Raw genomic sequence first — 13,683 nt, forward strand, 5'->3', positions numbered from 1 at the left:
TCAATCTTCGACGGATCCACCACAATGCCACCCTTCGAAATCAAAGTACTTTCCTTTAGGGTCACCATTGAACAAAGTTTTGATAACAATGTCTTTCCAAACACTTGTTTTGGGGTTCAGATTCCATTGAAATGAAACTTCAATTTCTCTTCTGCAAGCTTTTCCAATCACTTCTTCATTAATGGTTATAGGAATTCCCAGCAAGTTGGAGCGAATTTCTGTTCTTTTGAATTCCTTTAATCCCTTTTCAGCTCTTGTCTTTCCTTTTAGACTAGGGTCTAACAAAACTTTCTCAGCTTCTTCTTGCTTAGCTGCATACTTGTCATAAATTTCTGCTCTTACCCAGAAGTATTGTACCAAGTACTCATAAGTTGGACCATTCAGCATTCCAAAGTAGCCTTCCAAATCTTGATATAGAAGATAGCTTGAGATATCAACTCCATGATGCTTTAGATATTTAAAATCCACTGGATTCTCCATTTGTACGAACAGATCATCTTCTTCTAATTTCATCCTTCCTCCTTTGATCTGATAAGTGTCACCGGAAGCTATTTGCATGGAAGTTCCTTGACTTGAACTTGAACATGCCATGATTCTGATGAGAGATTAAGGGTTCTAGATATTGATTTTAAAAAGGAATGAAGTTCACGCAGAGAATCAGTCTAAAATCAGAAAGTGTAGGTTGTAAAGTGAGTAGTGCGTGTTTTTGTCTAAGTGTTTTTAGTAAAAACGATTACAATTCAGAAGGAGACAAACAAACACAGCATTAATGACTTAGGGGGCGCGAGATAGTACATTCAAAGCATAAATTCATCATTGCCCTTTTACGTTATACACCAATACACTTAAGCCACGTCAGAGTTTTTCAGAGTAACTGCCAAGTTAGTGGGACAGGTGCTACCAAAAAGTAACTTCCAACGTTTCCACTAACTCTCCTATTCAGAAGCACGAAGTCCAGTTTCTGGAGTTCAGATGCTGATGTCATCTCCAGAAGCACATTTTCCTCAGAACCTCAGTAAAGAGCTTCTAATGGACTATAGCTTCTGAACGACTTCAGAACCTAAATTCCTTGTTCAGAGACAAGCAATTTTAATCAGACACAAAGTGCATGTTCAAATTTTTCTTTATAAAATCAAATCTTTCAACTGTTAAAGGCTTAGTAAATATATCAGTCCATTGATGTTCAGTATCAATGAATTGTGTATCTAAAATTCCTTTTTGAACATAATCTCTAATAAAATTGTGTTTGATTTCAATATGCTTTGCCCTTGAATGTAGAATTGGATTCTTTGATAAACAAATAGCAGTAGTATTATCACAATAAATGGGAATACTATTAGCATTAACCTGATAGTCTTTCAACTGATGTTTCATCCAAAGTAGTTGCGTACAACAACTTGAAGCTGAGATGTATTCTGCTTCTGCTGTAGACACAGCAATAGTTGCTTGTCTTTTGCTAGCCCAGGAGATCAGATTCTCGCCCAGAAACTGGCAATTGCCACTGGTTAATTTCCTTTGAATCCTGTCACCAGCATAGTCAACATCATAAAATCCAACCAACTGATAATCTAAGGATTTCCTATAGAGGAGTCCAAGATTAGTTGTTCCTTTCAAATACCTGAAGATTCTCTTAACAGCAGTTAATTGAGATTCTCTAGGATCTGACTGGAATCTTGCACACAAGCATACACTAAATAAAATATCTGGCCTAGATGCAGTGAGGTATAACAAAGAACCAATCATACCTCTATACAGCTTCTGGTCTACCTTTGTTCCAATATCTTCTTTGCTTAAGGTGCAGGTTGGATCCATTGGAGTGTTCATCACTTTACAATCTTTCAGCTTGAACTTCTTCAGAAGCTGCTTTGTATACTTTGTTTGATGAACATATACTCCATCTTTGCATTGATTGATTTGAATTCCAAGAAAGAACTTTAACTCTCCCATCATGCTCATTTCAAATTCATCCTACATTAACTTAGAAAATTCCTTGCAAAGAGATGCATTAGTAGAACCAAATATTATATCATCAACATATATCTGCACAACAAGAATGTCTTTCTCAAGAGTCGTTTTGAAGAGTATTGTGTCAACCTGACCTCTTTTAAAATCATTTTTAATCATAAAATTACTTAGTCTATCATACAAAGCTCTGGGAGCTTGTTTAAGACCATATAGTGATTTCTTAAGTTTGTAAACATGGTCAGGATGCTTAAGATCCTCAAAACCAGGAGGTTGTTTGACAAACACTTCTTCTGATATCACTCCATTGAGAAATGCACTCTTTACATCCGTATTTACTTCCATATAAGGATGTAGTGCTAACTGGTCCAAATAAATCAATATGAAGTAATTCTAAGGGTCTGGAGGTTGAGACAATGTCTTTTGTTTTAAAAGAATATTTAACAATCTTCCCTTTCTGGCATGCACCACAAAGTGCATCTGAATGATAGTCAATGTCAGGTAGGCCTTTGACAAGTTGTAACTTACTAACCTTAGAGATTAATCTCCAGTTAGCATGTGCCAACCTTCTGTGCCATATCCATTTCTTATCATTCACTGATAGAAGACAGATTACCTTCTGATCAACCAGTTTAGAGAAGTTGATTTTATAGGCATTTTCTATCCTCTTTCCCTTGAATACTATGGACTTGTCATCCTTGTTGATTACTGTGCATTTGGTCTTTTCAAACATCACATCATAACCATTATCACAAAACTAATTGATACTCTAAATGTTATGTTCATGACCATCTACCAACCACACATTATTAATAGAAATAGAGGAGTTACCAATAGTTCCTGTACCAATGATCTTGCCAGAATGGTTGCCTCCAATCTTCACATTTCCTCCTTCTTTCATTGTGAGAGTGAGGAACATAGACTTCTCTCCTGTCATATGTCTTGAGCAACCGCTGTCTAGGTACCATGATTTTTGCTTTTCCTTTGCTCTTAGGCATATCTGCAGCATTGACAATTTCAGATTTAGGTACCCATTGTTTTATAGGTCCTTTGAGGTTAGTACTTGAAGTTTTACTCTTCACTTCTTGTACCTTGTGCTGTGAGTTTGGTGGCTTCTGATTAATCAATACCTTAGTTTTAGCAGCTTTTGGTTTTGATTCCCAAGAAGCAACAACTATTTTGTTCTTCTGAAACTTAGACTTCAGGATGTCAGACTCAGATTTCAGCAGATTCTGAGGAACAGGTTCTGATCTCTTCAGAATTTTGATCTTTGAAGTTTTAGAATCAGAGTTTCTCATTGCCTTTGGCTTAGAGTTCTTTGGTTTTGAAGTGATCTTACCCTCAGAGCTGGAAGCTTCAGGTTCTGACTGAACTACAGTTTCAAACTTAGCACCTTCAGGTACAAAGAAGGTTTTCAATCCTTCCTTGATGCATTGACAACATGCTTTAAGACTGTTTTCATTATGTTTCCCTTCTGAAAATCCAATCCCTTTACCATTGTTTCTGTAAATGCTATAAATCAATGAAGCAACTTTGCTTCTGTCAATACCAGACATAATAAAATCCTCAAGAGCAATTTCATGTTTCCTTAAAGGTTTTCCATTACACTTTTCTTGTAGCTTCTGACAAAGAAACTTGAGCTTTTCTTCATAGGTTTTACAAATGAAGTCAAAGCCTCTAAGTCCTTCTTCAGAAGCTTTCAGATCCAATAGGGTTGATTCTTGTTGTTTCATTAAATCAACATTTTTTTTTTTGAAATCTTTCAACTCATTGGTTCTAAGTTCAAAATGTGTAAGGAGTTCTTTAAGAGACTCAATAAGTTCTTCTCTGAGAATTTTATTGTATACCTCATTTTCATCTTCAGATTCTGAGTAAGGTTCAGCTTCTGATGTTACTGTAGCCACTAACCCTCTAGCTACATTAGCTTCATCTTCTGCTTCTTCCTTTTCAGACCCAGATTTACTATCTAAATCTTCCCAGGTTGCCATTAAACTCTTCTTAATCTGCTTCCTGAATTTCCTTGAGTTGAAGCTTGATTTCTTTGACTTGTCCTTTGATTTCTCCTTCTGAAGATCTAGGCAATCAACAATGAAATGTCCAGGCTTCTTACAGTTGAAGCATCTCTTCTGATATTCTTTCTTGGAGCTTTTATAACCACCTCTCTTACTTAGAAACTTCCTATTCTTCCTTGCCAGATACTCAAGCTTGTTGAAGAGCATATCAATCTTCTCAGTAGGATCTTTATCAGAATCTCCATCAGGTGATTCTTCTTCAGATTCAACAACTTTAAGAGCTTTTGATGACTTCCCTTTAGATGGAAGAGCAATAGATTTACTCTTCTTAGCAGGCTCATGTTCATTTAGACTTATCTGATGAACTTTGAGAGAGCTGACAAGATCTTCAACACTTAAAGTGTTTAAATCTTTAGCTTCCTCAATAGCAGTAACCTCAGGTCTCCATCTAGCAAGCAAGCTTCTTAGTATCTTGCTCACATGATCAGCAGCAAAATAACTTTTCTTCAGTATTTATAGTCCAGAGACTAGGGTCTGAAATCTTGAGTACATTTCCTCAATACTTTCATCAACCTTCATCTTGAACAACTCATACTGATGAACAAGCATGTGAGCCTTTACTTCTCTGACCTTTTTGCTACCTTCATAGTTTGCACAGAGAGAAGCAAACATTGCCTTTGCAGTAGATTTATCACTCATTTTCATATACTCTACTTTCGGTATAGCAGTGACAAGTGCTCCTCTGATCGTGTGATGCTTCTTGTAGAGTTTCTTCTGAGCAGGAGTATTTTTTTCTTCTATCAATAACAGCTCCTTCTTCATCAAGGACTAAGTCACCAACACCATCTTCTAGAATGTCCCATAGTTCTTCATCTAAACCTATGACATAGCTGTAGAAGTTGGTTTTCCACCAAGAGAATTCTTCAGGATCTCCATTAAACGTAGGAACTTTACCAGAGTCAGCTTTCTTATTGTTACCATAATCATATAGAACAACATTGTTGTTCCCAGATCCAGAAGTGGAGTCTTCACCAGACATCTTTTTCTGTTACACTGTTAAGTGTTGAGACAATAGACCAAGACTCTGATACCAATTGAAGGTGAGAAAAACACAAGAAGGGGGTTGAATTATGTTAGCTTTTTCTTCGTTTTTCCTACTGAAATCACTGGTCAGAAGCAGATAGAGTTCAGCTTCTGAAGTGATGTTCAGATTCTAAATGCGGCGGATAAAAACAAAGATTGAGAGAGAGAGAGAGAGAGAGAGAGAGAGAGAGAGAGAGAAGAAGGACACAAAGCAATTATACAGGTTCCTTCCATAAACCGGAAGTAGTCCTGTACCCCTTGCACTTCTAAGGAGAGTTCACTAAAATATAATATCTGATTACAACTGCTCACTGCTAAAACTAGCAAGAGACTTCAAACTTACTCAAGCACAACTGCAACAAATTTCCTATGCTCAAGAACTAAATCAAGAGACTTCCTATGCTCAAGCACACAAGCATTCAAACAGAAATACAAATAAATTTGTTTGAGGTTGAACACTTGATATACAATCAGTGGTGTTCACAATACAAATCATATACAGACTCTTAAGACTCTAGAATTTCTAAGATATGAACTTTGATAAGAAATTCTAAGTGAACTTTTGATGCAGAACAATTTCAACAGAGTTTTGGCGCTTGTAAATTGTTGTGAGTCTCTTAGAAATCTTCAAGTCTTCACTCCTTTATATAGAGGTGTGAAAGAGACGTTGTTGATTGCCAACACATCAAAAAGAGTTGTTTGAAGCTTTGATCAATCACCAATGATCTTTTGCCTGATATGGTTATTGTTCTATGAATGATCAATTTCAAATCCATTCCAAGTCTGAAGGAACATCGTTGCAGGCACAGCTGTTGTTCTTTTCTTGTTGCAAAGACAAAACAGAGTAGTGGAGGTAGTGGTTGTACAGTTCGTACAATTTAAACTTTTTCAACTCTCTACAACGGAAAAGCATCCAATGCCTTCAAATCCATTTGAATTAGCCGTTGCTTCATTCTTCTGGTCTTCTGCAATGTTGGGCGAGATTAAATCACTTGAACAACCTTTGAAGCTTCAATTCTCTCAGCTCTTGATGAGAACTGCTTCTGATGAGGTGCTTCTGATGACGTCATCACTTCAGGAGCACTTATCTTCAGAACCTCTTTTCTTCAGATGCATAAAGCTTCCTTCTTGTTGATTCCAATTGCTCTCTTTTTGTTCTTCCAGAACCTTACAAAGATACCAAATTTTTGTCTATGGTCATGTACACTTGAACAAATATTAGCATATCCAATTGACAATTTTTAATACTTTGTTGTCATCAAAACTCTAAAGGATAATGTTAAACATATTTTGTTCCAACAATCTTAACATTTTATGTGGTCTCTTGCACAACCTCCGGTCCTAACAAAGCACTTTCGCCTGACTCATACCAACACAACGGCGTCCTACACCTCCGACCATACAAAGCTTCAAACGGTGACATCCCGATACTAGAATGAAAACTGTTGTTATAAGTAAACTCAATCAACGGTAAACATTTAATCCAACTGACACCTTGCTCCAAAATACAAGCTCTCAACAAATCTTCCAAACTCTAAATAGTCCTCTCCGTCTTCCATCAGTCTGGGAATTGTAAGCAGAACACAACCTCAACTTAGTTTCCAAAGCAGCTTCGAACTCTCCCAAAACTTAGAAGTAAACCTCGGATCCCGATCTGACTTAATACTAGAAGGAATACCATGCAACCTGACAATCTGCTCAATATAGATCTCAGCTGACTTCGCCACAGACATACCGGTATTGATAGGAACAAAATGTGTCGACTTCATAAACCAATCGACAATCACCCAAATTGAATCAAAACTCGTCACAGTCTTAGGCAACGCTCTAACAAAATCCATAGAGATATTACCCCACTTCCAATTTAGCACAAACAACGGTTGCATCAAACCCGACGACTACTGATGTTCAATCTTCGACTTTTGACAGATCAAACAAGCATAAACAAACTCTGTGATCTCCTTCTTCATTCCAGGCCACCAAAACAACTTCTTCAAATCCTGATACATCTTCGTCGCTCCTGGATGAATACTCAGAATACTCCAGTGACCTTCTTCCAAAATCTGCTTCTTAAGCTCAAGCACATTCGGTACACAAACTCGATCACGAAACATCAAAACGCCATTCTCATCTAATCTGAAATCCACACCTTTACCCTTATTAACCAACGCCACTCGATCCACAAGTTCCAAATCCTCCTTTTGACCATTCTTAATCTCTTCCAAAATATTACTCATCAGCTTCAACATTCCCAACCTCACACCATCCGGCGTCAACTCGCTAACCAAACTCAAATCCCAAAACTGCTCAATCAACTCCAACTCTTTAACCATCAAAGAAGACATATGCAAGGACTTCCTACTCAAAGCATCCACCACCACATTTGCCTTTCCAGGATGATAACTTAACTGAAAGTCGAAATCCTTAAGATATTCTAACCATCTTCTCTGCCTCATAATCAACTCTTTCTGATCAAACAAGTACTTTAAACTCTTGTGGTCACTGAACACTTCAAACTTAGAACCATACAGATAATGCCTCCAAATCTTCAACACAAACACAACTGCCGCCAATTCCAAATAATGAGTCGGATAATTCTTCTCATGCACTTTCAACTGCCTTGACGCATAAGCCATAACCTGATGATTCTGCATTGACACACCACCAAGACCCATCTTAGAAGCATCACAATACACAACAAACAATTCCTTCAGATTAGGCAAAATCAACACCGGCGCTGAAGTCAATCTCTTCAACTCTAGAAAGCTCTTCTCACACTTAGCATCCCAAACATACGCTTGTCCCTTTCGAGTCAATTGCGTCAATGGCAACTTCAACTTAGAGAATCCCTCAATAAACCTCCGATAATAACATGCCAACCCAAGAAAACTTCTAACCTCAAACACAGACTTTGGTGATTCCCACTACAACACCGCATCAATCTTCGACCGATCCACCACAATGCCACCCTTCGAAATCACATGACCAAGGAAACTTACTTCCCGCAACCAAAACTCAGACTTCGACAACTTAGCAAACAATTTCTTCTCCTTCAAGACACACAACATAATCCTCAAATGCTCAGCATGCTCCTCCTCCATCTTCGAATATACCAAAATATCATCGATAAACACCACCACAAAATGGTCCAGAAAAGGATGAAATATTCTATTCATATATTCCATGAAGACACCTGCCGCATTAGTCACTCCAAATGGCATCTAAGAATACTCATAGTGTCCATACATTGTTCACAACGCGGTTTTGGATATATCTTCCACCTTCACTCTTACCTGGTGATATTCTGACCTTAAATCAATCTTGCTAAACACTTCCGCACCAACCAACTGATCCATCAAATCATCAATTCTTAATCGTCACCTTGTTCAACTGCCGATAATCCACAGACAACCTCATGCTGCCATCCTTCTACTTAACCAACAACACTGGAGCACGCCTCGGAGAAACACTCGGCCTAATGAACTTCTTCTCGAGTAACTCTTCCAACTGCTTCTTCAATTCACCCAACTTTGATGCAGACATCCGATATGGCGCAATCGAAATAGAACTCGTTCCCGGCACCAAATCAATTGCAAACTCCACTTCCATCTATGGCGGTAAATCGGTAATGTCGTCCGAAAAAACTTCAGGAAACTCTTGCACTACCGGCAAATCGCCTACTCCTTTCTCGTCGCTTTCCTTCAACGATGCAAACATCATGAACACACTAGCTTCACCGTCTGAAGACTTCTTCACCTACTCCATGGTCAAAAACTTCCCACCTACCTCAGTTACCGGCTTAGAAAACGTTATACTCTTGGTTAAACATTAATGCTAACACCGAAAGACAACATCCAGTCCATACCAAAAATCACATCCATATGCTTCAACGGAAGACACACAAGATCCAGCTCAAAATAAACATTACCAAAATTAACAAGACACTTAGCACACACCAAGGAAGTAGTCACTGAACCACTAGTCGGGGTGTCGATGACCATCCCTCGCAACAACGGAGTCACAACCAAATTCAAACGTTCAACACAACTAACCGAGATAAAAGAATGAGTAGCATCGGTATCAATAATTGCAATCAAAGGAGTACTATTGATAAAACACGTACCTCAGATGAGATTATCCGCCTGCTCCACTTCCTTTGCATTCAAAGCAAACACCTTCCCCGCCGCCTTCTTCGGCTTGGTACACTTAGTACTAGCATGACCTTTCTCACCACAGTTATAACAACTAATATCCTTCCTAAATCCATGACCCTTTCCTTTCTTAACATTCAACGCCTTGTAATGGTTCACCTTGGCCTTTCCGGTATCATCAATCATGCGACATTTGAGCACCAAAGTATCAAAATCCCTAATCTCCTGAACACACATGTATTGATAGATCTCTGGCCTCAGACCGCTCTTGAACTTTCCACACTTCGAAACCATTGAATCCTCGACATTGATGTACGGGCAAAAGCTCAAAAGCTCCTCGAACTTAGCTGCATACTTAGCCACAGACAAGTACTTATGCTTCAAGTTCAAGAACTCAACTTCCTTCTTGGTCCTCAAATTCTTTGGAAAATACTTCCTCAGAAACTCACTCTTGAACCTTGCCCAAGTCACAACCTCTCCAGCAGCCTCAAGTCTCCCCTTAGCATTCGTCCACCAGTACTCAGCTTCCTCAGCAAGCATGTGGGTAGCCAACCTGACCTTATGATCTTCACTAGTCACCATAGCACGGAAGATCCTCTCCATGCCTTATACCCATGTTTGAGCTCCCTCCGGGTCATACCTACCCTTGAACGTTGGCGGATTGTTTCGCAAGAAACGATTGAGCCTCCACTCCTGAGCTTCTCCAGGATCACGAAGACCAACTGTCGCTTGCTCGTTGGCTTGAGCCAACACATGTGTCATTGCAGCTAAAGCCTCTGCAATCGCAGCATCATCTCTACCACCAGCCATCTCACGTCTACACAAAACCAACCCAACAGGTAAGAACAACAAAACAAGTACCGAAGGTAACTCAATACCATTCGCATACAAACAAGAAATTTACCGAATTCTAGTTCGGACAAGACTAACCATGACTCTGATACCAACCTGTAACGCCTACTTCTATTAAATCGATAAAACACGCGAATAATGCATATATTCAAGAAATAGACGTCCCGTCTCCAATAAGCCTAAAAACATGCATAATAAAAATTCCTCAAAAGTCGCAGCAGATATAAAACATACATCTCCCAAAATATACATGTCATAACTTAAACATACATCAACAGATAAAATCTCCAAATCCCGACATCTAGGTAAAATCTCAACAACATACTCAATCCAGAATAAACATAAAGACTGACATCCTAAATCAGAGCCTAATCTAAGACTCTAAACAGGTAAACAGAGGAAGCTCCCGCTATCCTCAAGCAACTCACCAAGCACGCTAAAAGATCAATCTTGCACGCCATCTACCCATTCATACAAATAGGTAGGCGGTCAACCACAGACCACTGGGGGTTAGCTTCACATCAATCATAATCAAAAATAATTTATTGAAAATGTATTCATCAAATTAAACTTCATATAATTCAAAGAAAGAGATAATTCAACTTCAACATTATTCATCAACACAAGCAAATTCACCCTATCACTATTGCATAGGACACCTATCACATCAAACATCAAGCACAAACACAACTAGGACTCATGCCAAGATATGTTATGCACCTAGACGTGACTTCTATATGTACACGGTGCCATCAACTACGACAATGTCGTCAACTAATGATGCAACAAAAACATCATCAACGACGTCACCACAGGGATATAAAATCCATCAACATCAACCATGTATGCATGAATATATGACTCAACACCAAACATATATTAAACAATACGTTCACCAACATCATCCCATCATTTAACATATATGCACTCGTCAACAATATCGACATCATTTAGCAAATATGCAATTAATCAACATCACAACATTATTACAACTCATCAACTCCATACAACTTCTCACAATCCAAGTAAAGGAGAAGTACATCATACTATGATAACATCATAATCAACATCTATCAATCATTCACACATCTTCATATAATCATATCAAACTATTCATAGAGGATTTGAAAAGTATTCGGTCTCAAAGACCATTTTCGACAAAGTTCGTATATCGTTTTCCCAACTTTAAAATAATTGAAGCAATTAAATCAAAACTAAGAAAACAAGCTCTAGTACCTCAACTATGTATACTCATAGATCACATATAAGTGCAATTGAGTATACATGTGCGTTTCACCGATCAAATACGAGGAAATCATAAAAATCACAAAGTTCGTCTCTCTTTATCATTTTTTTTAAAAGAATGCTATTTTCAAAGCAAAACAAGTTAAAACTCATTGAAAACACTCACAACCATTTTTAGAAATCGTGTGTTGAATAAAAAACCTTAACTCTACCCCTTTCCTTTGAGAAAAACGAGTTTCGAAAAAATTGACGTTCTTTGACATTTTTCAAAAGTTTAGTTCAATTTCATAAAATCAAGCTCATTCCCATTCATAAGATGTTCCAGTAGATTAAAGAGTGAAAATAATAGTCAAACATGTTGAAAGAAACATTTTAGAAAGCTCGGATCGGCCCCCAAATACCCAGAACAATAAAAATAGGGGTTGCTGTTTCTGGACATCTCGTCGGGCACACCATTTGTCGCCGGGCGGGAAGCATCAGAACAGCAACCCTGTTCTTAGTGTTTTCCCTCTCGGGAATCCACTATTTTCAACCCCAAAACTCCAATTTTGATTCCCTTAACCCCAAATTCTTCCCCAAAATTTGTCTAAATGTTTATGTACTTAAAAAGGCAATCAAAACCATATAAAACTTGAAATTAAAACATCATTCCATCACAAATCATCAATTTACCCATTTTTCATAAAACTTTCAAAAATAACTCAATTCACACCACAACTCCATAATTATGAATACCCATGGTATCAATCATCAACAACAACATCTCATAACAACAACATCAATTAACCTTGAATTCATCAACAATCTAACAACAACAATATCATACTTCACCAATTTTGTGCAAAATACAAAGTATTCACATATATACATCTTAAGTATGCAATTTCAACATCAACAACTTAATTATCATCAATTTCACATACCCAAACATTGCATCAAAATAAGAGCACGAATTTCACCAATTAAAATTCACAATAATCACTTCTCATAATTAAGCACTTGAGTTTAAGTAGAAAAGAGATTATACTAAAAGATTATGAATGAAAACTATCCCCCTTACCTCAATTGAGCACAAACTAAGCTTAGGCTTCACTTTAGCTCCACCCTCTTGAATCTCTACTCTTCTCTTCTTCTCCCAAGTTTCTTCTCTCTAACCCTTGTTCTTGCTCTTTCTCTCTCTACCTCTCTCAAAAGTGTGAAATGTGCAAATGATTCTATGTAACTTAATTTTCTCAAAGATTAGAGTTTAAATAGGCTCCTCACTATTGGGCTCAACCCTCAAATGTCTTAACGGGCTCAAAGTTCTCATTAACTAATTTCACAAGGTTTCTACTCACTTACGGATAAAAATAACGGAGTTACCGGTCCTTAATTAATTATCCTGCCTTACTAGTAACTCGGTAAAATAATGGTTCCCACATAAAACACTAAAAATAATTCTCGTAACCAAAAGACTATTTTACCCTTGCTCACAAAATGACCAAAATACCCCTAAGTCTAAAATGACTAAAATACCCTCTGTAAGCCAAAATCCACTAATCCAGAAACAAAATACACACAGAGACAAATAATCACAAACAAGCACACATAAAAACACATAATAAATAATAAAACAAATCTAGCGAAAATCGGGTTGTTACAGTTATAGAGAGCATCGGGATGTTCAGAGGTACGGGCAGTGGAATTGACATCTCATCAGTTGGAAGGTGTGGATATGATCGGTTTGATACAGTGACACAAAGAAGACAAATGGGATCACCTCCCATGGCATGGAAAGAATTCTCTGATTTTTTTATGGCTCGTTTTCTTCATGAAAGTGTAACAAATATTAGCTCATGAGTTTGAGCGATTTGAACAAACAGAGGGAATGTCGGTTTCGAAGTATAGTGTCTGTTTTACACAACTTTCTAGGTATGCTCCCTACCGTATCACAGAAGAGATGCGTATCAAAAGGTTCATCAAAGGGTTAAGGGGATACATATTTAGATCAGTGGTCATTTCTAGTTGTCACACTTTTGCGGATGTTTTATGTTTGGCACTTCAGATTAAGCAGCTATCGAAGGAAAAAGGAGGTAGTATACAAGATTCTCGCAAGAAACAACGAGTGAAAGGATCTTACAATAATTATTCTAATCGTGGTGGTGGATCTATGTTTGGTCATCAAAGGCAACAAAAATCAGTACCACAGAAGAGTAATTTTAGCGGACAATCATATGGTACAGTGCAAAGTCATAGGTTGGGTCAAGGGGGTCAACGAGATCTACTTTTACTCATAGGTATTCTAGTGGTACAACTTTAGCATGTTTTAGTTGTGGTAGATTCCATTCTTGAACTTGTTCTAACGACGATAGAGAATGCTTTCAATGTGGTCAAAGAGG

At 37.8% G+C, this 13,683-nt stretch overlaps 1 protein-coding gene across 1 annotated transcript; it reads right to left on the minus strand.

Annotated features, from left to right (window-relative positions):
- On the minus strand, positions 1 to 591 carry LOC146929442 (uncharacterized). Its single transcript, XM_085707322.1, has one exon. The coding sequence runs from the start codon at positions 589 to 591 to the stop codon at positions 1 to 3; it is 591 nt and encodes a 196-aa protein (XP_085563448.1).
- Positions 592 to 13,683: the final 13,092 nt, after the last annotated feature.

This window comes from Medicago sativa, chromosome 4 (genome assembly GCF_051527215.1).
Source record: "Medicago sativa cultivar Bolivia chromosome 4, Bolivia_mono, whole genome shotgun sequence".
NCBI classification, from domain to species: domain Eukaryota; kingdom Viridiplantae; phylum Streptophyta; class Magnoliopsida; order Fabales; family Fabaceae; genus Medicago; species Medicago sativa.